The 25,125-nt window shown below is 43.7% G+C and overlaps 1 protein-coding gene, 1 non-coding gene and 1 pseudogene across 6 annotated transcripts in view; 2 read left to right on the forward strand and 1 right to left on the reverse strand.

Moving 5' to 3' along the window:
* Window positions 1–25,125, reverse strand: part of MTOR (mechanistic target of rapamycin kinase) — a 156,122-nt gene that overhangs the window by 117,197 nt on the left and 13,800 nt on the right. For 4 of the 5 annotated variants that reach the window (XR_004028485.1, XM_030805770.1, XM_030805771.1 and 1 more), the window contains 11 exons: window positions 20,453–20,639; window positions 18,902–19,030; window positions 17,668–17,912; window positions 15,770–15,985; window positions 15,210–15,415; window positions 11,532–11,654; window positions 10,788–10,877; window positions 9,826–9,918; window positions 8,690–8,824; window positions 8,320–8,449; window positions 6,506–6,756 (listed from right to left, as the gene is read on the reverse strand). Coding sequence is in view for 4 of the 5 variants with exons in the window: in XM_030805770.1 (XP_030661630.1) it covers window positions 6,506–6,756; window positions 8,320–8,449; window positions 8,690–8,824; window positions 9,826–9,918; window positions 10,788–10,877; window positions 11,532–11,654; window positions 15,210–15,415; window positions 15,770–15,985; window positions 17,668–17,912; window positions 18,902–19,030; window positions 20,453–20,639 (1,805 nt within the window). In the remaining variant the exon portion in view is untranslated. Of the gene's footprint in view, window positions 1–6,505; window positions 6,757–8,319; window positions 8,450–8,689; window positions 8,825–9,825; window positions 9,919–10,787; window positions 10,878–11,531; window positions 11,655–15,209; window positions 15,416–15,769; window positions 15,986–17,667; window positions 17,913–18,901; window positions 19,031–20,452; window positions 20,640–21,146; window positions 21,225–25,125 lie in introns of those variants that run through there. The other variant, XM_030805772.1, reaches the window with a different exon arrangement.
* Window positions 4,092–4,198, forward strand: LOC115833091. Its single transcript, XR_004028541.1, has one exon. It is a non-coding gene; the product is annotated as a U6 spliceosomal RNA (small nuclear RNA).
* On the forward strand, window positions 10,307–10,766 carry LOC115833048 (annotated as a pseudogene).

A 25,125-nucleotide genomic window follows, 5' to 3' on the forward strand; every position in this document is an offset into this window, starting at 1 on the left:
AGTAGCTGGGACTACAGGTGCCTGCCACCACACCTGGCTAATTTTTTTGTATTTTTAGTAGAGACAGGATTTCACTGTGTTAGCCAGGACGGTCTTGATCTCCTGACCTTGTGATCCACCCACCTCGGCCTCGAAAAGTGCTGGGATTACAGGCGTGAGCCACTGCGTCCAGCCTAAAAAAATGTTTTAAATAAAATGAGAAGGGATTTTGCTATGCTGCCCAGGTTGGTCTTACAATCCTGGGCTCAAGCAATCCTCTCAAGTCAGCCTCCCAAAGTGCTGATATTACAGCTGTGAGCCACCATGCCCAGCCAAGTTCTTTATTTCTAAAGAACTTTCTAGCTAATAAATCCAGAAGGAACAATCAAATTAGAAAATCACCATTTTGGGGCACATGTGCTCAGGACCTCCTGAGAGATGTGTCATGGAAAAAAAATTTTTTTTAATAAAAATATATATATATAAGTAAGAAAACCACCATTTTGCAGTCCTCAATCAAATAATAGCTTTAGGAAATAACTACCAATGAATGCTAAAATGATTGGGAAAAAGGCTGATAGGGAACTTTATAACAGATGGATCAGATGACAATATCCGAACCCACTGATTAGCCCTTACATCACTAGCAGCAGGTCATATCGAAAATATCTGTTTACTAAATGTTGAAATAGGAGGTATACAGTATTGTAATCTATGAAGTATCTCTTGTCAAAAGAACAGAACCTGAATCTAATCAAGCCTCTAAACCTAACCAGTTTATAGAAAATTAAGATACTTCGAAGATACAATCAGCCAAATCCAGTATGAGAAACAGGACAAATGACCTGGTTTCTTCTACAAATACATGACTTTTTTTTTTTTTTTAAGTAGAGGGAAAAGGTAAATAAGTGGTGAAAGAATTATATACATCAACCAAATGCCAGATGTAGACCTTATATAGATTTTGATTTGAATAAACCAAATTACAATGAATTTTTAAGACAATCAGGGACATCTGAAGAAGGGCTGGTATTAAATAATACTAAGAAATGATTGTTAGCTTTGTAGGTGTCATACTTGTGGTTATATGGAAAAAAGTATGTACTGGTGAAATAATATGATACTTGTAATTTGCTTTAAAATACTGCAGAAATGTACGCACATGTGTGTGGGGGGGAAGCCAATGGAGGTAAGAGATAAAACCAAATTGACAAAATGCTAATAATTACTGATGGGTATATGAGAATCTAATATAATAGGTTGTCTACTTTATTCATGATTGAAATAGTCTATTACAAAATGTTAAGAAAAATTAAAGGCGGCCAATGAGTGAAGGCAAAAGATGAAATAAAAAATAAAGGTTCAAATAAATCCAGAAAAAGACAAAAAAGAAAGATAAACTTTGGGAGGCCGAGACAGGTGGATCACTTGTGGTCAGGAGTTTGAGACCAGCCTGGCCAATATGGTGAAATCCTATCTCTACTAAAAATACAAAATTAGCTGGGCATGGTAGCATGCACCTATAATCCCAGCTACCTGGGAGGGTGAGGCAGGAGAATCACTTGAACCCAGGAGGCGGAGGTTGCAGTGAGCCGAGATCACACCATTGCACTCCACCCTGGCAACAAGAGCGATACTCCGTCTCAAAATAAAATAAATAACCCCAATATATCAGCAATCATAATAAATGCAAATGGCCTAGAATGCACTGGTTAAAAGACATTTTTAAATTGGATTAAAAAGATAATCTAGCTATATTTACAAGAAAGCATCCAAAACAAAAAGTCACAAGACAGTTAAAAGTAAAAGAATTGGAAAAGACATACACCTCCAAAAAAAAAGCTGGTGTAGCTATATTAACGTTAGGCAAAATAAATTTTAAGGTATTATTAAGGCCGGGCGCGGTGGCTCACGCTTGTAATCTCAGCACTTTGGGAGGCCGAGGCGGGCGGATCACGAGGTCAAAAGATCGAGACCACGGTGAAACCCCGTCTCTACTGAAAATACAAAAAATTAGCCGGGTGTGGTGGCGGGCGCCTGTAGTCCCAGCTACTCGGAGAGGCTGAGGCAGGAGAATGGCGTGAACCCGGGAGGCGGAGCTTGCAGTGAGCCGAGATTGCGCCACTGCACTCCAGCCTGAGCGACAGAGCGAGACTCCGTCTCAAAAAAACAAACAAAAAAAAGTATTATTAAAGATAAGAAGGATTATTGCATAATGATAAAAGAGTCAACTTACCAGGAAGATATCAGGATTTAAAATTTGCATGCATCTAGTAATATAATCTCAAAGATACATAAAACAAGATTGACTAAACTATCAGAAATAAGCCCACCATCGTAAAGGGAGATTTTTGTCTCACTTCTCTCAGTATTGACAGATCAAACAAACAAAAATTAGAAGGACACAAAAGATTTGAACACAATAAGTTCAATCTAATGACTTATGTAAAACCCTGTCCATAATGTTAGCAAATACACAAGTATTCCCAAGGATATAGGAAATATTTATGAAAATCGATCAACCACTAGACCATTAAAGCAGTTCCAGCAAGCATGAAAGAATCATAAACACAATGCAATTAAGTTAGAAATCAATATCAAAAAGAGAAATTAAAAACCCTTTAAGTTTACAAATAGAATACCCACTTCTAAATAATTCAAGGGTAAAAGAAGAAATTCTAACACTGGAAAATATTTCTGAACAATAATGAAAATACTACATCACTATTGAGCAATAAAGGAAGAATAAATTACTGATACATGCCACACATGGATGAACCTCAAAAGTTTTAAGTGAAAGAAGCCAGATGCAAAAGACCACATATTCTATGACACCAATTATATGAAATGTCCAGAAAAAGTAAATCTATAGAGATAGAAGCAGATTAGTAGTTGCCCAGGGATGAGGCAGAAACAGAAAATGACTGAAAATGGACAAGAGGTTTTTTGCTGGGGTGATTTAAGTTTTCTAAAATTAGATTATTAGTGATAATTGCATAACTCTGTAAATATATTAAAAATCAATGAGTTTTACAATATGTAAATTTTATCTGACTTGTAAATAAATAAATAAGTTTTTTATTTTAAATTTTCCCCCCACATATCTTACGGTATGTAAGTTTTAAGAAATTTTGGAAAGCAGTTAATACTTGGAGTGAAATTCATAGCCTTAAGAGATTACATTAGAAAAGAAAATTGACAATGACTTAACATTCTAACACAATTTTTTTAAAAAGCAGAAAAAGGAAAATAATAATAGATCAACAAGTCAAAAGTTGGTTCTTTTTTTTTTTTTTTTGAGACAGAATCTTGCTCTGCCACCCAGGCTAGAGTGCAATGGCGCAATCTCAGCTCACTGTAACCTCCACCTCCCAGGTTCAAGCGATTCTCCCGCCTCAGCCTTTTGAGTAGCTGGGATTACAAGCATGCGCCACCATGCCTGGCTAATTTTTGTATTTTTAATAGAGATGGAGTTTCTCCATGTTGGCCAGGCTGGAGTTGAACTCTGAACCTCAGATGATCCACCCGCCTCGGCCTCCCAAAGTGCTGGGATTATAGGCATGAGCCACCGCACCTGGCCAATAGTTGCTTCTTTGAAAAATGCTTTGACAAATCTCTAGTAGAAAATTAAAACATAATCCACTCAGTTCTGGGGCATAAAAAAAGATCTTAAAACAATTAAAATGTAAGAGAACGGTGTGAACAATTTCATGTCAACAAGTTTTATCACTTAGATAAAATGAACAGCTTCCTAAAAAAAAGTAGCCAAAACTGCTTCAAGTAGATACAGAAAAGCTAAACAGATCTTTGAGCCCATAGTTAAGAAAGAGAAAATTACAGACCAATTCAATCAAGAACACAGATGCAAAAATTCTAAGTTGAACTGACATAAGATCACAATTTAAAAATACATTATAACCAAGGTGGTTTTAATACAAGAATGCCCGCATTCTTACATTAGAACACATTATCAGTGTGATTCAACATATTTAACACATTAAAAGAGAAAAACCATATGATTATTACAGACTAAAGAATTCAATATCCATTCATAAAAAAACTCTTTAGTATTCTCTTTATATGAGAATATTTGACCTTTATAAAGCTATCTAGTGCTCATTTTGGCAGCACATATACTAGCATTGGAACAATCTAGAGAAGATTAGCATAGCCCATATGCAAGGATAACAGGCAAATTTGTGAAGCATTCTGTATGTTTTAAAAAATAAAAATAAAATAAAAAGATATCTACCAAAAAGCTACAACAAACATTATACTTCGTGGTGAAATCTTAACAGCAGTCCTATTAAAATCAGGAGCAAGGTTATAGATTTCCACTATCACTGCATCTAATTAACATGGAGTAAGGCCAGGTGCAGTGGCTCACTCCTGCAATTCCAGTGCTTTGGGAGGCCAAGGTGGGCAGATGGCTTGGGCCCAGGAGTTTGATACCAGCCTGGGCAACATGGCTAAACCCAAAAGATCAGCTGGGTGTGGTTGTAAATGCCTGTAGTCCCAGCTACTCAGGAGGCTGAGGTGGAAGGATCATTTGAGCCCAGGAGGTGGAGGTTGCAGTGAGCCCGTATCACCTACCGCAACCTGTGTCACCAGCTTGGGCGACAGAGCAAGGCCCTATCTTAAAAACCAAAAACATGGTAGTAGAGGTCTTATTACTTTTTTATTACTTATTACTTTTCATTACTGTGTCACTAAGCGGTTTACAGGATTAAAACTAAAAAACAGAACTTCCTTTTTTTATTTTTCTTCCCCCCCCCACCGCGCCACCCCCACCCACCAGACTATATAATTATATAGAGCAAAAACCTGACAGAATTTACAGGTAAATTATTAGAGTTAATAAGAATTCCGGCCGGGCATGGTGGCTCATGCCTGTAATCCCAGCACTTTGGGAGGCTGAGGCAGTTGGATCACCTGAGGTTAGGAGCTCAACACCAGCCTGGCAAACATGGTGAAACCCTGTCCCTACTAAAAATACAAAAATTAGCCAGGCATGGTGGTGCACCCCTGTAATCCCAGCTACTCAAGAGGCTGAGGGAGGAGAATTGCTTGAACCTGGGTGGCAGAGGCTGCAGTGAACTGAGATCATACCACTGCACTCCAGCCTGGGCAACAGAGTGAGACTTCGTCTCAAAAAAAAAAAAAAAAAAAAAAGGATTCAATCAGGTTGATAGTTATAAATACAATAGAAACAAATAAACGGTATGTCTATACTCCAGACACAAAGTCAGGAAACATAATTTCTAAAAACATGCTATCTCCTCTAAATGTAGATCATGTTGACAATATGATCAGCGGGGAAAAGTAACTAATTGAGGTATCTTTTAAACATAGTACTCTGACTGTACACCCTTAGTAGAGTGTATTCTAAGAATAACAGGAATTACAAAGCTATTCTGAACTTTACTTAGATCTGTGGTTGGTAGTAGTATGCACATTTAATCTTAGAACCATTTTGCATATTCTGTGGTTTAGAGAAAGACACAAGAAACAGCAAGAGTGAGAGGTGGGGGAGGGGAAAATTCCTCTTTACAGAAAAATGCTGCCAGCTAATAAAATGGAGAAGGAATAACAAAATTAGAAAGTCATCACTTTGCAACCACCAGTGTGATAATCAATTCAAGTGAGGATTATCAATGGATGCTAAAGTCACTGGATGGAAGGTAGCTGAGGAACAGGATAGCCATGGAGTCTCAAAGTGTCACCCCACAGATTACTCACTAATGGCAAAGGAAAACAGATAAGTTTACAATGGAGAGATCGGATAAACACCCACTTGGCCGCATGCTCCCACTGAGGATCAACAGTAATGGGACCAACTGGTGGCAGTATGAGATCCAGTAAGAAGCATGCAACTTCACCCGTGTAGTATTTTCACTAAAAGTGTTACGACTTAAATCTTGTCATGAAGGAGCAACCAGAAATCCAGACTGATTTTGTATTTGTGGGGCATCTACAACCGGACTGAACTCCAGATTACTGAGAATGACAATGCTTTTCCTCCCCCAGGCTATTCATCTTCTAGTCATCTTTTTCTTGAGACAGAGTCTCACTCTGTCGTCCAAGCTGGAACACAGTGGCTCGATCTCAGCTCACTGCAACCTCCGCCTCCCAGGTTCAAGCGATTCTCCTGTCTTAGCCTCCCGAGTAGCTGGGATTATACGCGTGCATCGCCACGCACGGCTAATTTTTGTATTTTTAGTAGAGACGGGGTTTCACCATGTTGGCCAGGCTGGTCTCAAACTCCTGACCTCGGGTGATCCGCCCACCTCGGCTTCCCAAAGTGCTAGGATTATAGGTGTGAGCCACTGCACCTGGCCCTTTTAGCCATCTAAGCCAGGATACTGGAGTGAGCCGATTGTACACTTTACATGTTGGGAGTTAAGGGGGAGGAAGGCATTAGGCTCAAGAGCACACAGAATGCACAATTAAGAAGCTGAAGCACAAATGGATCTGTGCATGTGTGATGCAGAGGAGAAAGAGAAGGATTGGGGTTTAAGGTACTTACTTCCCGGATGGCCCCATCACAGACTCGAATGACATTAAGGAACGTGGGCATGACCTGGGGCAGGAACTGCACACATTTGAGTCCCAGGGACTTGAAGATGAAGGTGATGGCCTGGACAACCATGGTGTGATGATGAGAGAGTGACTGGTCTCGGAAGATCCTCATCAGGGCCACCATGGACACAGCTGGGTAGAACTCATCCAGAGGCAAGTTTCCCATGTTGACCAGCATTTCACTAGTGCTATAGTCAGCTAGGACAAAATAACAGAGAGTGTTAGAGCTACACATGACATGACGTGACTTCAGGCAGAGCATGGTTAATAACAAACAACCTCCTAACAGACATTAGCATTCATATCTTTCTTCCTAGTATGTTCTAACACTGTTGGGAATTCAAGGTCTATTAGGAACCAATGAATAGCCTCTCACCATTAAGGAGTAAACCGTTTTTGGCTTTTCTATTACTCAAACCACAAAAGCCTAAAACAGTACATGATGGGTTGGTTTTCTCTAAATTGCTCTGTTTAATTTACCTTCTTACCGTTTACAACTTCATAACTGAAACCATCAATAAAAATAATTACTCCCCCAAAATAAAGTAAAGGGAATTAAATTAGGCAAACATCTGTTCAGCAGCTCATTGGTTCCCCTAGGGAATTCAGACAGGTTGGCAGGCAAATACTACCTACCTGACTTGAACAATAAGGACCTCAAGGACTCTGACGGTGGCGGAGGGGGCAGCGGCAAGGAAGGGAGGTATACTAACATCAAGAGTGCAGCAAGGAGGGTAAGAACTAAACAGATGAAGAGCTGGGCTGACTGGTGCCATGAATAAGGAAGAACACCAGGAGCAGCATGGCTCAGGCCCTGCTCTCAAAAGCTATGGGGCTGACAGAATAACATCACAGGCATGTCTCTCTAATACCAGAAGAGGAAGAAATCTGAAGCAATATGACCCCATCTAGAGAGTTCAGAAACAATTTATTTTGGGGTAATAACATTTTCCTGGAATAGTTGGGAGAACCAATGTTAACTTTCAATGTCAGAAATAGGCCTGCCCTGAGGGAATGTGGGTTAAGTCTAGAAAACCCTCCTGCAACCCCATACTCCACCCCCATTCACTCAGGCTACTTGTCAAAAGGCAACGGGCTATACAAAAAGTATCGAGGTGTGGTGGCACACGCCTGTAGTCCCAGTTACTTGGGAGGCTGAGACAGAAGAATTGCTTGAACCCGGGAGGCAGCGGTTGCAGTGCTGTATTCCAGCCTGGGCAACAGAGTAAGACTCTCCGTCTCAAAAACAAACAAACAAAAAAAGGCAATGCAGCTCTTGGGCCAAACCATTTCATGGAAAAAAGAGCCCCAAATTTCTGATTGCTGCTAGTTTTCCCTATGGCCCTGAGCCTTGCCTCTGATTTCCCTATCAATTAAAACAGGGAGAATCAATTCTATCCTCTTCTTCTGTAGATACCATGGGAAGGAGAACCATCAAAGAGGCACTAAGAAAGAATGAGAGATAGATAGAGGTGATGGGGTGATAATGTGTATCTCTTGCATTGGCATCAAAAAGCAGACAGACTTGGCATGTCAACCCTTGACAAAGAATCTAGACAGATATGAGGACTCTGGCCACAATGGGAAGCAGCAACCCTTCTGGGATTCAAGAAGAAACTACTGACTTTTCATTCAAAAGTTACTACATGAGCCAATATCCTATAATTTCTCAGTAATCCAGCTCCAGACTTTCTAAACACAACCAGCAAGGGCTCTGTGAGTGAGAACTTGGCAAGTCTTTCATGGCTACCCCCAACTTACAGGAATCCTGACTTGACTTGGATTCTGACAGGCTGACAGCAGAGGCATCCCGGGACTGGTCTATCATGCCAATGTTCACTTTGTGCTTGTAAGGATCCAAAGCCCCTAAAAGCCCTAACACACGGATGGCCTGGGTGGGAAAGGGGAGGGAAAAAAGAAAACATTCATCACAACATGATTACAACAAGTATCACGGATACTCCTCTCAGGTTACATAATCCCCAATTCATACCCAAATGACCAGCTACATGAACAAAATGGAGAGGGACAGGAAGTCTGACACTGTCAGAGCATGTTAATGCTGCAACCTTCTCTCTCTTGCCATCCTCCCAGCAAAGTCTTTAAAGACCAAGTTTGCCACGTCCCCTACCTCTCTGCGTGTACCCTGGTTCTGCTCAGTCTTCAGAAAATTCAGTAGCACCTCAAGCAAAGTAGGGTACTTCCTGTAGGGCTCTACTACATAGCCAGTGCTGGCCACCAACTGTCCCAGGGTCCACAGAGCCACCTGGAAAGGCATAAGAACACATGACTCATTGAGCCAGTATGAGAGAAAAGAAAGCATAGTTGAACTCTTTGTATAATGATTGTAATGAAGTGTTAGAGGCTGTAAGAAGAAAACAGGTTTCTGGTAAAGACATTAACCATAAGCAGAAATCTCAAGAGGGCATAAAACCAAGGATGATCAAGCACACAAAACTCCAACAATCACTGGATCAAGAGACAAAGAAAATTCCCACCTTTCTCAAAGAAAACACATCATTCTTCCATATCCCAAATGACTAACGGGAGATTCAAAAGGAAATTAAGATTTTTTGTTGTTGTTGAGACAGGGTCTCACTGGAGACTAGAGTGCAGTGGTGTGATAACAGTTCACTGCGGCCTTAATCTCCTGGAGTCAAGTGATCTTCCCATCTTAGCCTCCTGAGTAGCTGGGACTACAGGCACATGCCACCATGCCCAGCTATTTTTTTTAGTAGAGACAAAGTCTCATCATGCCCACGCTGCTCTCGCTCTGGAGCTCAAGCAATCTTCCTGCCTCGGCCTCCCAAAGTGCTAGAATTACAGGTGTGAGCTGCCATGCCCGGAAATAAATTAAGACTGTTCTTAATGTTAGTCTAGTCATCTAATAGCCTCAAAATTGGGAAAGCAGAACCAGGGCTGGGCAAGGATGAGCTAAACCTCTGTTCACTCATAGGCAGTGGCCCAGGCTTTCTTTTTCCCTCTGAGAGCTAGGGCTCTGATAATTGACCTGCATTTTCTTTTGTATAGACAAAATGGCACTAGTCAGCCCTGATACTTACTGAAACTGACTCTGGGTCAGGACAACAGGTAATTCTGGTTTCAAATCTTTCTAACTTTTACTCATTCAACAAATATTTTTGAGCACCTACTATGTGTCACACTCTGTTCTAGGCACTGGGTGAGGACACTAAGGTGAATAAAGAGAAGCAAGGTCCCCGGACTCATGGGGTCTGTCTTGCTCAATCAGGAAGCAGTAATACTCACCTGCCTTTTGGCCAACAAAGAGGAATCCTGGAGCATGTCCATGATGATAATAAAAAGTTCATCAACCCATTTCCTCATTTCCAGGCCACTAACCTGCAAAATCAAAAAGAGGGTGGCAGAAAGGGTTAGAAATTCTGGCATTAAAAAGTATTTTGGAGGCCGGGCATGGTGGCCCATGCCTGTAATCCCAGCACTTTGGGAGGCTGAGGAGGGCAGATCACCTGACATCAGGAGCTCCAGACCAGCCTAGTCAACATGGTGAAACCCCATCTCTACTAAAAATACAAGAATTAGCCAGGTGTGGTGGTGCACACCTGTAATCCCAGCTACTTGGGAGGGTGAGGCACGAGAATCGCTTGAACCCAGGAGATGGAGGTTGCAGTGAGCCGAGATCGCGCCACTGCACTCCAGCCTGGACAAAGTGAAACTGTCTCAAAAACAAATAAATAAAATTAAAAAAAAAAAAAAAAAAGCCCTCTCTTCCTTTCTCCACCATCATGGTATGTGCTTGACTCTGATTCTCGCCATGTCTTCTCACAAGACTCTCAGAATGAAGCAATTCCTGGCCAAGAAACAAAAGTAAAATCGTCCCATTCCCCAGTGGATTCGGATGAAAACTGGTAATACAACCAGGTACAACTCCAAAAAAAGACATTGGAGAAGAACCAAGATGGGTCTATAAAGAATTGCACATGAGATGGCACACATATTTATGCTGTCTGAAGGTCACAATAATATTACCATATCAAGCTGAAAATGTCACCACTATCTGGAGAGTTGGACATGTTTTATTGAGAATATATTATTTCTCTCTGAATCTGTTATGAACGCGTTGGTTGGCTGGGTTCCGTAATAAATATGTGAGACCTTTCACTTAAAAAAAAAAATAGATTTTTACTTCCTTAGAGGTGAGTTTCTTTTCCACCCTATCTCCACTATGGAAAAAGTAGCTGACCCTTTACCTGTGCCAATTCTCCTATTGTTGCCAGGACATTATTGATCACACCTGGGTTTGGATCAGGGTCTGGATCTTTCAGTTTCAAAATTAATGCCTAGAAAAAGAAGTTATGAGAAAATGAATGCAGGTTAGACTCTACTAGAAACCTTTCTGTTATGTAAGTAAAATTCACCCAAGAGACCATCTCAGTCATAAAGAAATTCCTTCTAGGCTTTATGAATCCAAGATTTCTCTGGAATGTAAATTCTCAAACTTTTCTCCATATGAAGTATAAATTTGACATGTGAGAGAGCTGGGAAGCACTATAATGTGAAAGTATTTCTCATGTCTCCTCTAAACTGCGTCTCAGTGATTGTTCATCCAGATTAACATACATTATAAAGGACTTGACATGACTCTAATGTGTTGAGATTTGAAGGTTGTTTCAGATTTTCAAGCTCATTTTTTCCTCATTTTGGGCGAGCTATTTTATGCTACTATCTACCTACTTCTCCTTTCCAAACACCTGTGATGATGTCCTGAAGCATTATCTCTTACCTCTTATAAGGACAGCACTTTCCTGTGACTGATGAGATTCTTGGTATTCTTTAACTGAAAATGCCTGATATGGCCCTTTGGTCTCCAAGCATGAGAGCAAAGAAATCATCTACTTTGTTCAGTGTACTAGTGAGCACTGAAACACTCCCATCTCCCCATATGAGCTGATGACAATGCACAGAGAAAGCACCAGCCTCTCGGTTTGTGTTACCTTCAGAATAGGCTCCATGTAGGGGCGGATGAGTCGGGGGGCATTGGAGACCAGGTGCCCCAGCATGCGGGCACTCTGCTCTTTGATTCTTCCAATCCCACTGTGCTCCAACTCTGTCAAAATCTGTAGGGAAGAAAGGCTCATATGTTCTCTATGGCAGAAGACATTCTAGAGAGAGACTGTGTCCAACAGAAAAAGTGGCAGGGAACTGGGGGAAAAAACCAGACCTCCACGACAGATGAAGTAGCTGCTAGATACTCAATGAGCAACAGACATTTCTGCAACAGGCAGAACAGCCTTAGATACAGCTGCGACAGGAAGAAAAACTATTCGAAAACCTGCTCCCTTTCCTTTTATCACAGCACTCCAATATCCCATGGTCCTCTCTAAAGCAGAGCTTTAAACAATGTAGCACAGCCAGAGAAGACTGAGAAAACCAACAGGGAGAGCTGTGAGTAGGGGTCTATAAAAATGAGGAAAGAAGGTAGGGCCCCTTGGGAGAAAAATCTTTGTCCAGACAGCAAATTACTAAGGACTACAAATAATGGCAAAGGAATCAAAGAACAGTTAGAACAGCTATGATGCCAAGAGAAGTATTGACACTCTGTAGCTGTTTGGGGCACATCTAGATAAACCTCAATAGGTGGGGATCACACTGGCAGGATCCCCTGAAGCCTTACTGACTGGAGATAACATGTTGGTTCTAACTGACATCCTCAGGACACCAGCAAATCAGCACATCATGCTCATGGTGACATAGACAGCATAATATAGACAGATTTCTGGATAAAGCTGCCAGAAGGAAATCAATGAGCAGTGAGAAAAGCAGATGTCACAGAGCTCAGGTTAACTCAGCTACCCAGAGGAGTCTACAATTTAACATTACATTTTGTCTTAGGTTACTGACTTAATAACCTGATTTTCTGGATTCCCTTGGTAGCCTATTTTCCCCAGTCATAGCAGACCACAGGGAAAAGAAATGAAGGGGATACTGAGAATAGACCTGCAGCACCAAGAAGACATGGCTAACTGCAAGGAAATGTGCCTCACGGAGCAGAGCCCAACTATCTGCAGCAGTGCGGTGCCAATCCAAAGAACCCCAGGTTCACTTCCAGAGCCCAAGAGCCTCACTGCATCCTAATAACAATAACCAATGCCCACCCTGATGACCAAGACCGCAAGAAAGGCCAAAGTCAGCCAGGCACAGTGGCTCATGCCTGTAATCCCAGCACTTTGGGAGGCTGAGGCAGGTGGATTGCTTGAGCCCAAGAGGCAGAGGTTGCAGTGAGATGAGATCCCACCATTGCACTCTAACCTTGGTGACAGAGTGAGATTCTGTCTCAAAACAAAACACCAAAGCCTTTACCAAGGCATGAAAATGTACAACTCAATTTGGAAAAATCTATATCAAAGTTTAAAAACAAAAAAGAGTAATTTTAAAGTTTCAAGGGCTAAATTCAGTACATAAATTCATTCAAAGGAGCTTCACACTCTGCAATATTGAAAAAATGAGATGGCCTGATAGCTTAGTATCAGCTTTAAGAAGATTAGAGCCAGCTGGGCGAGGTGGCTCACACCTGTAATCCCAGCACTTTGGGAGGCCGAAGCGGGCAGATCACAAGGTCAAGAGATCGAGACCAGCCTGGCCAACATGGAGAAACTCCGTCTCTACTAAAAATACAAAAATTAGCTGGGCGTGGTGGCGGGCGCCTGTAGTCCCAGCTACTCAGGAGGCAGAGGCAGGAGAATCGCTTGAACCTGGGAGGTGGAGGTTGCAGTGAGCCAAGATCGCACTACTGCACTCCAGCCTGGTGACAAAGCGAGACTGCGTCTCAAAACAAAAAAGAAAGAAGACTGGAGCCACGCCTGGCTCGTTGACTGCTATATTCCCAGTGCCCAGCAGAACCTGGAACATAGCATGTGGTCAAAAAGTCTGCTGACAGAATGAACATATTGATATTCTCATTAGGAGGTATTTCTTATTTTTTCCTTTTTTTTTTTTTTTTTTTTTCTGAGATAGGGTCTCACTCTGCCACCCAGGCTGGGGTGCAGTGGCACAGTCATGGCTCACTGCATCCACAACTTACCAGGCTCAAGTGATCCTCCCACCTCAGCCTCCTGAATATGCACCACTACACCCAGCTAACTTTTGTATATTTTGTAGAGACGTGGTTTGTCATGTTCCCCAGGCTGGTCTTGTCAAACTCTTGGGCTCATGTGATCCGCCTGCCTTGGCCTCCCAATGTGCTGGGATAACAGACATGAGACACTGCACTCAGCCATTTAGGAGATATTTCTATGCCAAATTAATTTAGCATGATTTGAGCTGGCAGGCTCAACAGTGATTTCATATTTTTTTTTTTTTTTTTTTGGAGACAGAGTCTTGCTCTGTTGCCAGGCTGGAGTGCAGTGGCGTGCTCTCAGCTCACTGTAACCTTCATCTCCTGGGTTCAAGCAATTCTCCCTGCACCAGCCTCCAGAGTAGCTGGTATTACAGACGCCTGCCACCATGCCTGGCTACTTTTTTTTTATTTTTAATAGAGACGGGGTTTCACCATGTTGGCCAGGCTGGTCTTGAACTCCTGACCCCAGGTGATCTGGAAACCTCGGCCTCCCAAAGTGCTGGGATTACAGGCGTGAGCCACCATGCCTGGCCTTCAACAATGATTTCTATTCCTTCCTATAACTGAAGAATTTTTTTAAGACTTAAAATGACAGGCACTTCTAACGCAGGCCAGCAGTTAAATAAATCATTACGCTAAAAATAGAAGTGCCAACATAAGTACAACTTCCTAATTTGTTGACTGATGATATAATTTACAGCCACTTTATAACAAATTGTGAACAAACAACATTTCTGTAGAGTGAGTTACGTATATTAATGATTTTCTATGTTTAAGTTCCTTATATGTCACAAAAAGTGTTTACTTCAAAACAAACCATGAGGGAGGGTCAGGAAGCAGACACTGAGCAATGGGGACAGGAAGTGAGTGGGTGAGCAACATAGAGACCCAGAAGAGGCAGGTGGAAATAACTTCACCAGGCAGGACTGGACCATGTATTGCTCACCAGGAGGTCACAGAACTTACTCAGGTAGGTGAAGACAAAGACTGAGGAGCCATGTCTCCAGAGGAATTCTACCTTAGGCTACAGACCAAGCAGCTGAGCTTGGCATTCTCATATTATTTAAGAATGAAAGCCAGGATCACAGACTGGGGCAATGACTATTAGAACAAACGGTGGAAATGGTCTCACATTGGTTATTTTTGTGAAGAAAAATGGCCTCCGTGCTTGACCTGGCACCAGCAAGAAAAGCAGGAGAGTTGAAGGATAGGGAGGTGTTGGGAAGTCTGACACCATCTGCAGCAGATCAATCCAGCAAGCAAAGAGGGCCAAGAAATGGGATCACTGGCGACTTGCCAGGAAAAAGAAAGAGCTGCATGAGAGGACTCTGAACCACCTTGGAGTCATATTGACAAAGGGCTCATGAGGTGATGAGCACTGGAACTGCCATTATAAAGCCAGGGAAACGTTTGGACCCTTGCAGACAAATGTGGCTTTTACCAGGTACCTCAATCTTTCTCCCCCATCCTTGTCCTCAACTCCGTTTCCTCAAGCAGCTCTCACAGTGAGAGTCCTGTCTTCCCTGCCTGTGGGTCTGGCCATCACCTCAGTTACCTGGATGAGCATCTTGCGCAGGAAAGGCATGACAAAGGCAGGGTTCATGCTACTGAGTCGGCCCACAGTGCAGATGGCCAGCTCCCGGATCTCAAACACCTGGTCATTCAGAGCCACAAACAAAGCCTGCAAGTTCTCCGCCTGGGCCAGGTGTGCATCAAAGCGCTCGTCCAGGGACGCCAAGACACAATAGCGAATGTCAGGGTCTGCAAGAGCAATGGAGCCTTTGAACATTTCTTCATGACCCCATCACTCCAGCCCTTCCCAGCTTCTACCTCCACTGCCATCAGCGAAGTGGGAAGATTCCAGATGCTTTTTCTCATCTAACCTCTGTCATTCTTTTCTCTACTCACAGAAGTAAAAGACAAAAGAATTAAAGGTAGATTATCTTACACCAAAGGCTACAGTAGCCACACCTAACACGCCTTGGCAGAGAAATAGCTGAATATCAGCCTGTTGAGGCCAAAGAACTCTAGAGAGGCCATGTAATGAAACTGGCTACTCCCAACTGCCCTAAGCTCCTTAACTCCCCTAGATTCCTTCTGTCTGGGAAGCCTTACCAGGATCTGTTATCCCAACCACGAGCAGTTTGCTAAGCACATCTGCCACCACTTGCACCGCGGTCTGGCTAACCACATGAGCATGGCCACTGATGAGGTGGATGGAGGGTGTGAGCAGGCGGGAGCAGGTGCGGGCAGCCTCCATGCGGATCTCCTTGTGCTCACTGTTCAGGAAATGATCCGCACAGTGACGAACAAATTGGGTCAGAGAGTGGCCTGGATAGAAAGGCAGAGGGAAAACAGAATAAACACTGCTGCTGTAGACAGGTAGGTCTGCAGCTTGCTAGCTGAATTTTCCATTTTGAGGCTACTAATTCTACTTTCAACCAGACATTGATCAATACGATACTGACCCAGAACTCTCTTTTTTTTTTTTTTTTTTTTTGAGATGGAGTCTTGCTCTGTCGCCCAGGCTGGAGTGCAGTGGCGCGATCTCCACTCGCTGCATGTTCCGCCTCTTGGGTTCACACCATTCTCCTGCCTCAGCCTCCCGAGTAGCTGGGACTACAGGTGTCCACCACCACGCCCGGCTAATTTTTTTTTTTTTTGTATTTTTATTAGAGACAGAGTTTCACCATGTTGAAACTCGATGGTCTCAATCTCCTGACCTTGTGATCCACCCGCCTTGGCCTCCCAAAGTGCTGGGATTACAGGCATGAGCCACCATGCCAGGCCTGACCCAGAACTCTTAAAGGGTAACAAGGGGGCTTTCAATCAGCAGAAAGGCAAAAGGGGGTGGTGAAGGAGCAGAGAGACAGATAAAAGGTATCCCCCAATCCTAGCCTTTTTATATTCCCTTTAAATAATACATTATTTTGTTTTATTCCAACTCAACCCCTTACATTCTCAGAGGGTAATACAATTCTTGATCAAATTTACCTTGCCTGTTTTAGTTCCCAGATTTAAACACCAGACAAAGAGTCTATGTAGTCTGGGTTTAAACATAGCTACTTTCTATTCACTAGAGATAAATTATCACAGGTGTGAATCAATGTTAAGTGGAGGAACTGCAATAGAGAAACCATGGGTGGCTGTCTCCAGGCAGCATGTTCAGGCTTTCTGTACTTGCTTGTTTCCCCACAGTCTTGACCAATACTACCTGTATGATCTCAAATTTCAAAAGTATCAACTTCTCCCCCTGAAATATATCTCTGTGGGGCATTATTATGGGTTTATTTGCAGTTTGGAACTACACAGTATGGTACTTTTAGAAATCATACTGCCAGCTGGGCACAGTGGCTCATGGATGTAATCCCAGCACTGTGGGAAGCCGAGGCAGGCAGATCGCTTGAGATCAGGAGTTCCAGACCAACCTGGCCAACATGGTGAAACCCCATCTCCATCAAAAATACAAAAATTAGCCAGGTGTGGTGACATGCGAATATAGTCCCAGCTACTCGGGAGGCTGTGGCAGGAGAATCGCTTGAACCCAGGAGGCGGAGGTTGCAGTGAGCTGAGATCGTGCCACTGCACATCAGCCTGGGCAACAGAGAGACTCTGTCTCAAAAAAAAAAAAAAAAGAGAGAAATCATATCGCCATAGACATGGAAACACCCAAAAGCCCCTACTTACACATTTTAAAGCATTACATACCATCTCAGCTACAAAGAAGTGGAAAAGTGAGGACGTGAGGGGGATCTGTTTCTGAAGCATTACTTCCTTCGATCAACGTATACTTTCCCTCAAACCATTTGCCCCCAAACTCAGTATAGGACAAAGAAACAAAGAGTAGGAATTACCAACACATGGAAAGAGTATAGGAAGGATGAGCTGCTACAGAATCAGCTACCCTGTCTTTAGCACCCTGGCAAGATCCAGGAATCCTAGATACCTTCATTCCTTTCCCAAAGTTTCCAGCATCTCTCACTATCTTGGCAAGAGCCATTGTAATTTCTTACCTTCAAATTCAAAGCTGCCAAGCGTTCGGAGGGCAAGAGTGATGCTGCCCACATCGCTGGCCTCAGGGAGGGTCGTGAGGCCAGGAGAGGCCAGCTGATGGGCCAGGCCCTTGGGCATGCCTGGGTGGCGGAGGGGTTTGTGCATAAGGACCAGGGACAGCATTTTCAGTAGCCCATCTTGAATGTCCTTCTTTAACTGTGGAATCTGACGGCTCAGGTCGTAGAGTACTGCAGTGAGGGCAGGGCTGAGGGGAAGGAAACAAGTCACATAAGGGCTGGGCACATGACACTCAATCTGTTCTTGGGAAGAAACAGCTTTCTCTCCCAGCAAGGGGATCAGGCCTCTGTTCTTCAGAGTAGAAAGGATATTATAAAATAAGAATAAAAGTGTAAATTCTCTTGGCTTAGTCTCAGGTCTCCAAACAATCTATGAGTTTCTGGTTCTTGCCACAGAAGACTTGCTCACTATAATTCAGCCACTACAGAAGACCAAGTCACAACAAACACTCTGGGAAGCAGATTAAGTACACTGTCCTTATTTTACAGATGAAGAGAACTTAGTTTAGGAAGCTTAAGCAACTTGCTCAATAATAATATACAAAATATTTGCAAATATTTATTGAGTACTTCCTATATACCAGGCATGATGCTAAGAGTGACTATATCATGAACCCACAGCAACCCTAGGCAACAAGAATTACTACTGTACCCACTTTTCAGATTAAAAAAAAATGAGGCCAGGCGCGGTGGCTCACACCTGTAATCTCAGCACTTTGGGAGCCGAGGTGGGCAGATTACAAGGTCAGGAGATCGAGACCATCCTGGCTAACACAGTGAAACCCCATCTCTACTAAAAATACAAAGAATTAGCCAGGTGTGGTGGCGGGCGCCTGTAGTCCCAGCTACTAGGGAGGCTGAGGCAGGAGAATGGCGTGAACCCGGGAGGCAGAGCTTGCAGTGAGCCGAGACTGGGCCACTGCACTCCAGCCTGGGCAACAGAGCAAGACCCCTTCTCAAAAAAAAAGAGGCTCAGGGAAATTAAATAACTTAGTCAAGATCACATAGAAAGCTAGTGATGAAACTAGGATTCAGTACTAGCCTGTGTGTTTAGTCTAAGCTATCCTGTCCATCCAGCTGAATGTGCAAACAACCATGCCTCACTCTTTTAACAGTCCCAACACTGGGGGCCAAGCCTCACACTGATATAGGGCAAGCTCAGGTTTCTGACACCCACCTTAGTCCCACTGCCAGCATGGGCTCCAGCAGCTCCTTGATATCCTGCTGGATGCCTGGCCCCATTGCTCGAGCCAGCATGCTGATGCAAGTGAAGACTGTGGCGTCCACCTGCATAGCTTTCTGCCTCCTGCAGAGAAATGAAGAGTGGCTAGTTGAGACATAATGACATTCTTTAATGTCCTACCTCAAAATTACCCTGGGGCAAGGAGAGCAGGTTACTCAGGCAGGGCTACCACAGACGGGTATGCAAATTGTCCAGAGCACAGTTCAAACAGGCCCATCACATCACAATTACTGTAGATTTGTATATTTCTACAACAATCCAGCAGATGGCAGTAAAGTGTCTTAAGGAAGGGGCCCTTTTTCTGAATTCACACAGCTATACCATATGGGTTAGTGTGGTGCTCACAAGATAATTATGTAAGAAGAGAGCTGAACAAGGTGTTCATCAGGGACAAGAAGGCAGTACACAGCCATCATATGGAAAGAAATTCTTCTATGATGAGAATGCTGGGCTTTAGAATGGGGCCAGGCGCAGTGACTCACGCCTGTAATCTCAGCAGTCTGGGAGGCGGAGGTGGGTGGATCACCTGAGGTCAGGAGTTCGAGACCAGCCTGGCCAACATGGCAAAACCCCGCCTCTACTAAAAATACAAAAATCAGCTGGGCATGCTGGCACACGCCTGTAGTCCCAGCTACTTGGGAGGCTAAGGTGGGTGGATCACTTGAGGCCAGGAGTTTGAGACCAGCCTGGCCAACATGGTGAAAACCTGTGTCTACAAAAAAATACAATTATTAGCTGGGCACGGTGGCACATGCCTGTAATCCCAGCTACTCGAGAGGCTGAGGCAGGAGAATCGCTTGAACCCAAGAAAAGGAGGTTGCAGGGAGCCAAGACCGTGCCACGGCACTCCGGCCTGGGCAACCAAAGTAAGACTCCATCTCAAAAAAAAAAAGAATGAGTAGTGGGGCGTATTAATTCACCACAGCAATCTTCGCTAATAAACAGGGAAGTATAAAGACAACCCTGAGACAAAGGATGATGAACACTGACCCCCTCGCCTTAGCGAAGACACCCTGGCCTCTCCGTCTGGCAGGATGCTGAGGGGTTTTCTCGTATTTTATTCGCCAGGAGGTTTAAAGAGGTGGAATAACTTATTCAACTTCAGCGATGAGGAAAAAGATGACCCTTAGGTCCCTTCAGTTCCAGTCGAGGATTCCTCTCTTTAGGTCTTATATCAAAATAAGACTTTTAAAAGCCAGAGAAAAAAGCAAAACTAGCAGATTCCCAGTAAATAATAACACTGAAAACAGCATTGGCATCTCACATGTTCTCAGGGTATTCAACCTCCCCAAATATTTCATATTATGTTATTTCATTTGGAAAAGCTTAGAATTCAACTAAGGAAGGGCTGTTCTTCATATGATTTGCTATACCCTGGAGTTTAATGATGCAAAAAATGGGCGTAAGCTCCGTGGATCTGAGATAGAGCGTCCTTCCTCTCCAACCAAATGGAGTGGAAGGTGAAATCATAACAGAGGTGCTTACTTATGGGCGAAGTCCTTTGGGGGCAGGGCCGCTCGGATGATGTCCAGCACGCGAGGCAAATAGACCTTAAACTCAGACCTCACAGCCACGGAAAGTAGCCCCAGGGCTTGGAAGGCCGCTGTACGTTCCTTCTCCTTCTTGACACAGCTTAGGACATGGTTCATAGTATCTTGGAGGTACTGGGTATCTGAGCACAGAAAAGACAAAGTAGATAGCTCCAGGTCAGGGTTAGGGTCTACATATCAACGGTCAAAGGTCCTATAAAGCAATTCAGTTTAAGAATAAATTAAGAAAGTGGCCAGGCACAGTGGCTCACACCTGTAATCCCAACACTTTGGGAGGCCAAGGAGGGAGGAGTGTTTGAGGCCAGCAGTTCAAAACAGCCTGGGCAACACGGCGAGACCCTGTCTCTACAAAAAATAAAAACTAGCCAGGTGTGGTGGTGCATGCCTGTAATCCCAGCTACTCGGGAGGCTGAGGCAGGAGGATCACTTGAGCCCAGATGGTTGAGGCTGCAGAAAGGCGTGATCACGTGCAGCAGTGCACTCAAGCTTGAGTGACAGAGAGCCTGTCTCAAAAAGAAAAATCCGAAAAACCTAAAAGGTTGCCAAAACAGTATCATGGAATTGTCTCCATTACTGTTACATTTTGACACAAGAATTACATGCTCTTGCTTAAGAAATATATGTCAAACCTTGTTTAAAAACAGAAGATCGGCCGGGCAAGGTGGCTCACGCCTGTAATCCCAGCACTTTGCGAGGCAGAGGTGGGTGGATCACGAGGTCAGGAGATTGAGACAGTCCTGGCTAACACGGTGAAATCCCGTCTCTACTAAAAATACAAAAAATTAGCTGGGTGTGGTTGCAGGCGCCTGTAGTCCCAGCTACTCGGGAGGCTGAGGCAGGAGAATGGCCTGAACCCGGGAGGCGGAGCTTGCAGTGAGCCGAGATCGCGCCACTGCACTGCAGCCTGGGCGACAGAGCGAGACTCCATCTCAAGAAAAAAAAAAAACAGAGAAGATCATCTAAACAATTTTACATTATAATGAAATTTGAAGTACAGTCATGGGCCAGGTGCAGTGTCTCACGCATGTTAATCCCAGCACTTTGGGAGGCTGAGGAAGATCGCTTGAGTCCAGGAGTTTGAGGCTGCACTGAGCCAAGAGCCATGCACTCTAGCCTGGGCAAGAGAATAAGACCCTGTCTCAGGCGCAGTGGCTCATGCCTGTAATCCCAGCACTTTGGGACGCCAAGACAGGCGGATCACCTGAGGTCAGGAGTTCGAGACCAGCCTGACCAACATAAAGAAACCCCGTCTCTATTAAAAATACAAAATTAGCCGGACATAGGGGTGCATGCCTGTAATCCTAGCTACTCAGGAGACTGAGTCAGGAGAATCGCTTGAACCCGGGAGGCGGAGGTTGTGGTGAGCCAAGATCATGCCATTCCACTCCAGCCTGGGCAACAAGAGCAAAACTACATCATTAAAAAAAAAAAAAAAAAAAAAAAAAGACCCTGTCTCAAACTAATAAAAAACCAGTACAGGGTCAGGCGCGGTGGCTCACACCTGTAATCCCAACACTTTGGGAGGCCGAGGCGGGTGGACTGCCTGAGCTCAGGAGTTTGAGACCAGCCTGCACACATGATGAAACCCTGTCTCTACTGAAATACAAAAAGTTAGCCGGGCATGGTGGCACGTGCCTGTAATCCCAGCTACTCGGGAGGCTGACGCAGGAGAATCACTTGAACCCAGGAGGCAGAGGTTGCAGTGAGCCAAGATCGTGCCACTGCACTCCAGCCTGAGCGACAGAGCAAGACTCTGTCTCAGTAAAACAAACAGACAAAAAAACAGTACAGTCGTGTGCCACTTAACAACGTTTGGGTTAACAATGGACCACGTATATGATGGTGGTCCCATAAGATTATAATACAGTATATTTTTACATATCTTTTCTATGTCTATGTTTAGATACACAGACATTTACCACTGTTTTACAGTTGCCTAGAGTATTCATTACAGTAACATGCTGTACAAGTTGTAGCCCAGGAGCAATAAGGCTACACCACAGAGCTAGGTGTAGAGTAGGCTATACCATCTGGGTTTATGTAAACACATTCTATGATGTTCACACAAGGACAAATTCTCCTAAGGACGCATTTCTCGGAATGTATCCCCATCGTTAAGCAATATATGACTGTAATACTGAGCACTGTTTGCAATAAACAGGCCATTCCATTCAGCATAGGCCTGGAAATCATTTTGCTATTACCTAGAGATTTTTGTGACAGCTATATTTAATAGAAGAAGATTTAGTCTGTAATTTGGAAAGCCATATGTATATTTTCATTAAGTTTACATAAGCCAGTGTGCATGGGTAGGCAATTCTCATACAATTCAAGCTAAAGTGTTATTTCTCCTCTGAAGGCTGGAATTTCCTGATTCTTGCTTCTTGTCTATTTATTTCTTCTCTTCCATTGATATTGGTCCCAAGTCCAGGCACCAGTAGCACACATAAAATAGGAGAGAAGGGAAAACCACACATCCCTTAGGAAGTTAGGGGTATTGAAAGCTACCAGAACCACATTTAGACAATGAATTAGACTCCTAAAATAGCATATACTATGATTGCATTTACTCTGAGAAATGTTTTCTCCCATGGCTCTTGTGGTCAAATGACAATGAGGCATGCTGGGGCTTAGGTGATACAACCCTAAAATTAGAGTGGGTCAACAAGAAAAACTAAGGGGATAGCATTTCGGCAGGAAATGGGCTAAAATCAAGAGTATAATTTCTTGGCAAGGCGCCACGGCTCATGTCTGTAATCCCAAGCACTTTGGGAGGCCAAGGCAGGAGAATTGCTTGAGCCCAGGAGTTCAAGACCAGCCTGGGCAACATAGTGAGATCCCATCTCTATAAAAAATAAATTTAAAAAATTAGCCAGGTGTGGAGACTCACGCCTGTGGTCCTACCTACTTGGGAGGCTGAGGTGAGAGGATCGCTTGAGCTCAGTAGGTCATGGCTGCAGTGAGCTGTGATCGCATTACTGCACTTCAGCCTGGGTGACACAGCAAGCCTTGTCTCAAAAAAAACCCCAAGAAAGTATAATTTTCTTTTCTGGATTTAGCATCCTGAGATTAGAAATCTGACTGTAGAGATTCTAGTCCAGTCTTGGAGTATTTTTTTGTATTTCTAAAGCTTATACCATTAAGTTTAAGCAATAACTTCAAACTGCAAGCTTTAAATAAATAGTACTTATGCAATGAAGCAAATACTTATACGGTGTGCCCAGGCTGAATGTCACTGGCATATTTTAGCATATTTAATAAAACAACCTTGACTAACCTTAAAAAAGAGAGCAACAACAATAACAAACACCCACATCAAAAGAAGAAATCTAGGGCCCTCTGAGCCTTCGTATCCTGCTGCTAGGCAGCCTTCTGAACTTACAAGGGTAACTTACAAGGGTAATGTGCCAGACTTTGATCAAATTTGGCCTAGTTATTAGTTCCTTTTGAACCACACTTTCAATCCAAGATCACTTAAAGCTCTGCTGAACAGCAGCCTGTCTGGTCATTAAAAAAGAGAAAAGCTGCTGGGTGCCAGGCCGGAACAATAGAAACTAACAAAATATGGGTGATTTTCCTTCTGTTATTTCTCTCTGGTTCGGTGGTTTTATGTGGCTAATTGTCACATCCTCACCCAACACGTTCTACTTCTTTCGAGCAGCGTGTTTAACACCTGACCAGCTACATTTCTCCAGTGGTTTGTCTGGGCTGGGTGGCGTAAAGTGAGTCTTTGTGCTAGGGAATAGGGTCTGCTGAGGGCCAGGCTCGCCTTTTGCTTATGTTCCTGGCTCTCAATGGGTCCTGAATGCTTCACTAAGCACGGGCAATGAGCACCACGGTAAAGTGGGAAGAGATGTTCAAGACTGGGTGCCCACACTCAGCAAGTAGAGAGGTAAGACAAGGACATTAAGTATGAACAGGCAACTGGAGCATTATAAATTTTACCTCTACTCTATTTCCAAAACAGATTTGAAGTAGCTTGAGGAAGCTGTAATAATATATAATGGTTCCCACTTATTAGAGCTCTGTGCCAGGCACTATAGTAGGTGCTTAGACATTAATGCTGCTCATTTTGGGAGGCAGAGATTGTTATTCTGATTTTACAAGTCAGGAAGCTGAGGCCCAGGTAGGTCAAGTAATCTGTCCAAAACCTCATGGTTAAGGGCAGAGGTGGGGTTCATCTCAGGTCTGATGCCAAACCTTTGCATAGCTGAGGGCTATGATAGATGAAGGAAAGGACATTTACAGCTGGAGCAATCCAGGAAGGCTTCGTTGAGAAGGTGGACTCTGAGTTGGGCCAGCTTCAGGAGCCAGGGATTGATGCTGCCTGCAAGTGGTGAGGCAGCTTGGTGACCACCTCAGGGACAGAAGCAGGATGATCCCCAAACCCTCCCTGACTCACAAAGCTTTGACGTAGATACTGCACAGGAGCTACATCAAAACTGCCCTTCCTTTGGTCTCTTTTAAGTCTACTTGTGAACTTGTTGGCATCCATACATGAGAACATGCTTGGCCGTAGAACTGCCTCTCTGTTCTGATTGTTCCTGTGTCTGCTGCCTCTGACATTAGAAAACCTGAACTAAATATCATTGAAATTGGACATGAGGC

The sequence above is a fragment of the Nomascus leucogenys genome, chromosome 24 (genome assembly GCF_006542625.1).
Source record: "Nomascus leucogenys isolate Asia chromosome 24, Asia_NLE_v1, whole genome shotgun sequence".
NCBI classification, from domain to species: Eukaryota; Metazoa; Chordata; class Mammalia; order Primates; family Hylobatidae; genus Nomascus; species Nomascus leucogenys.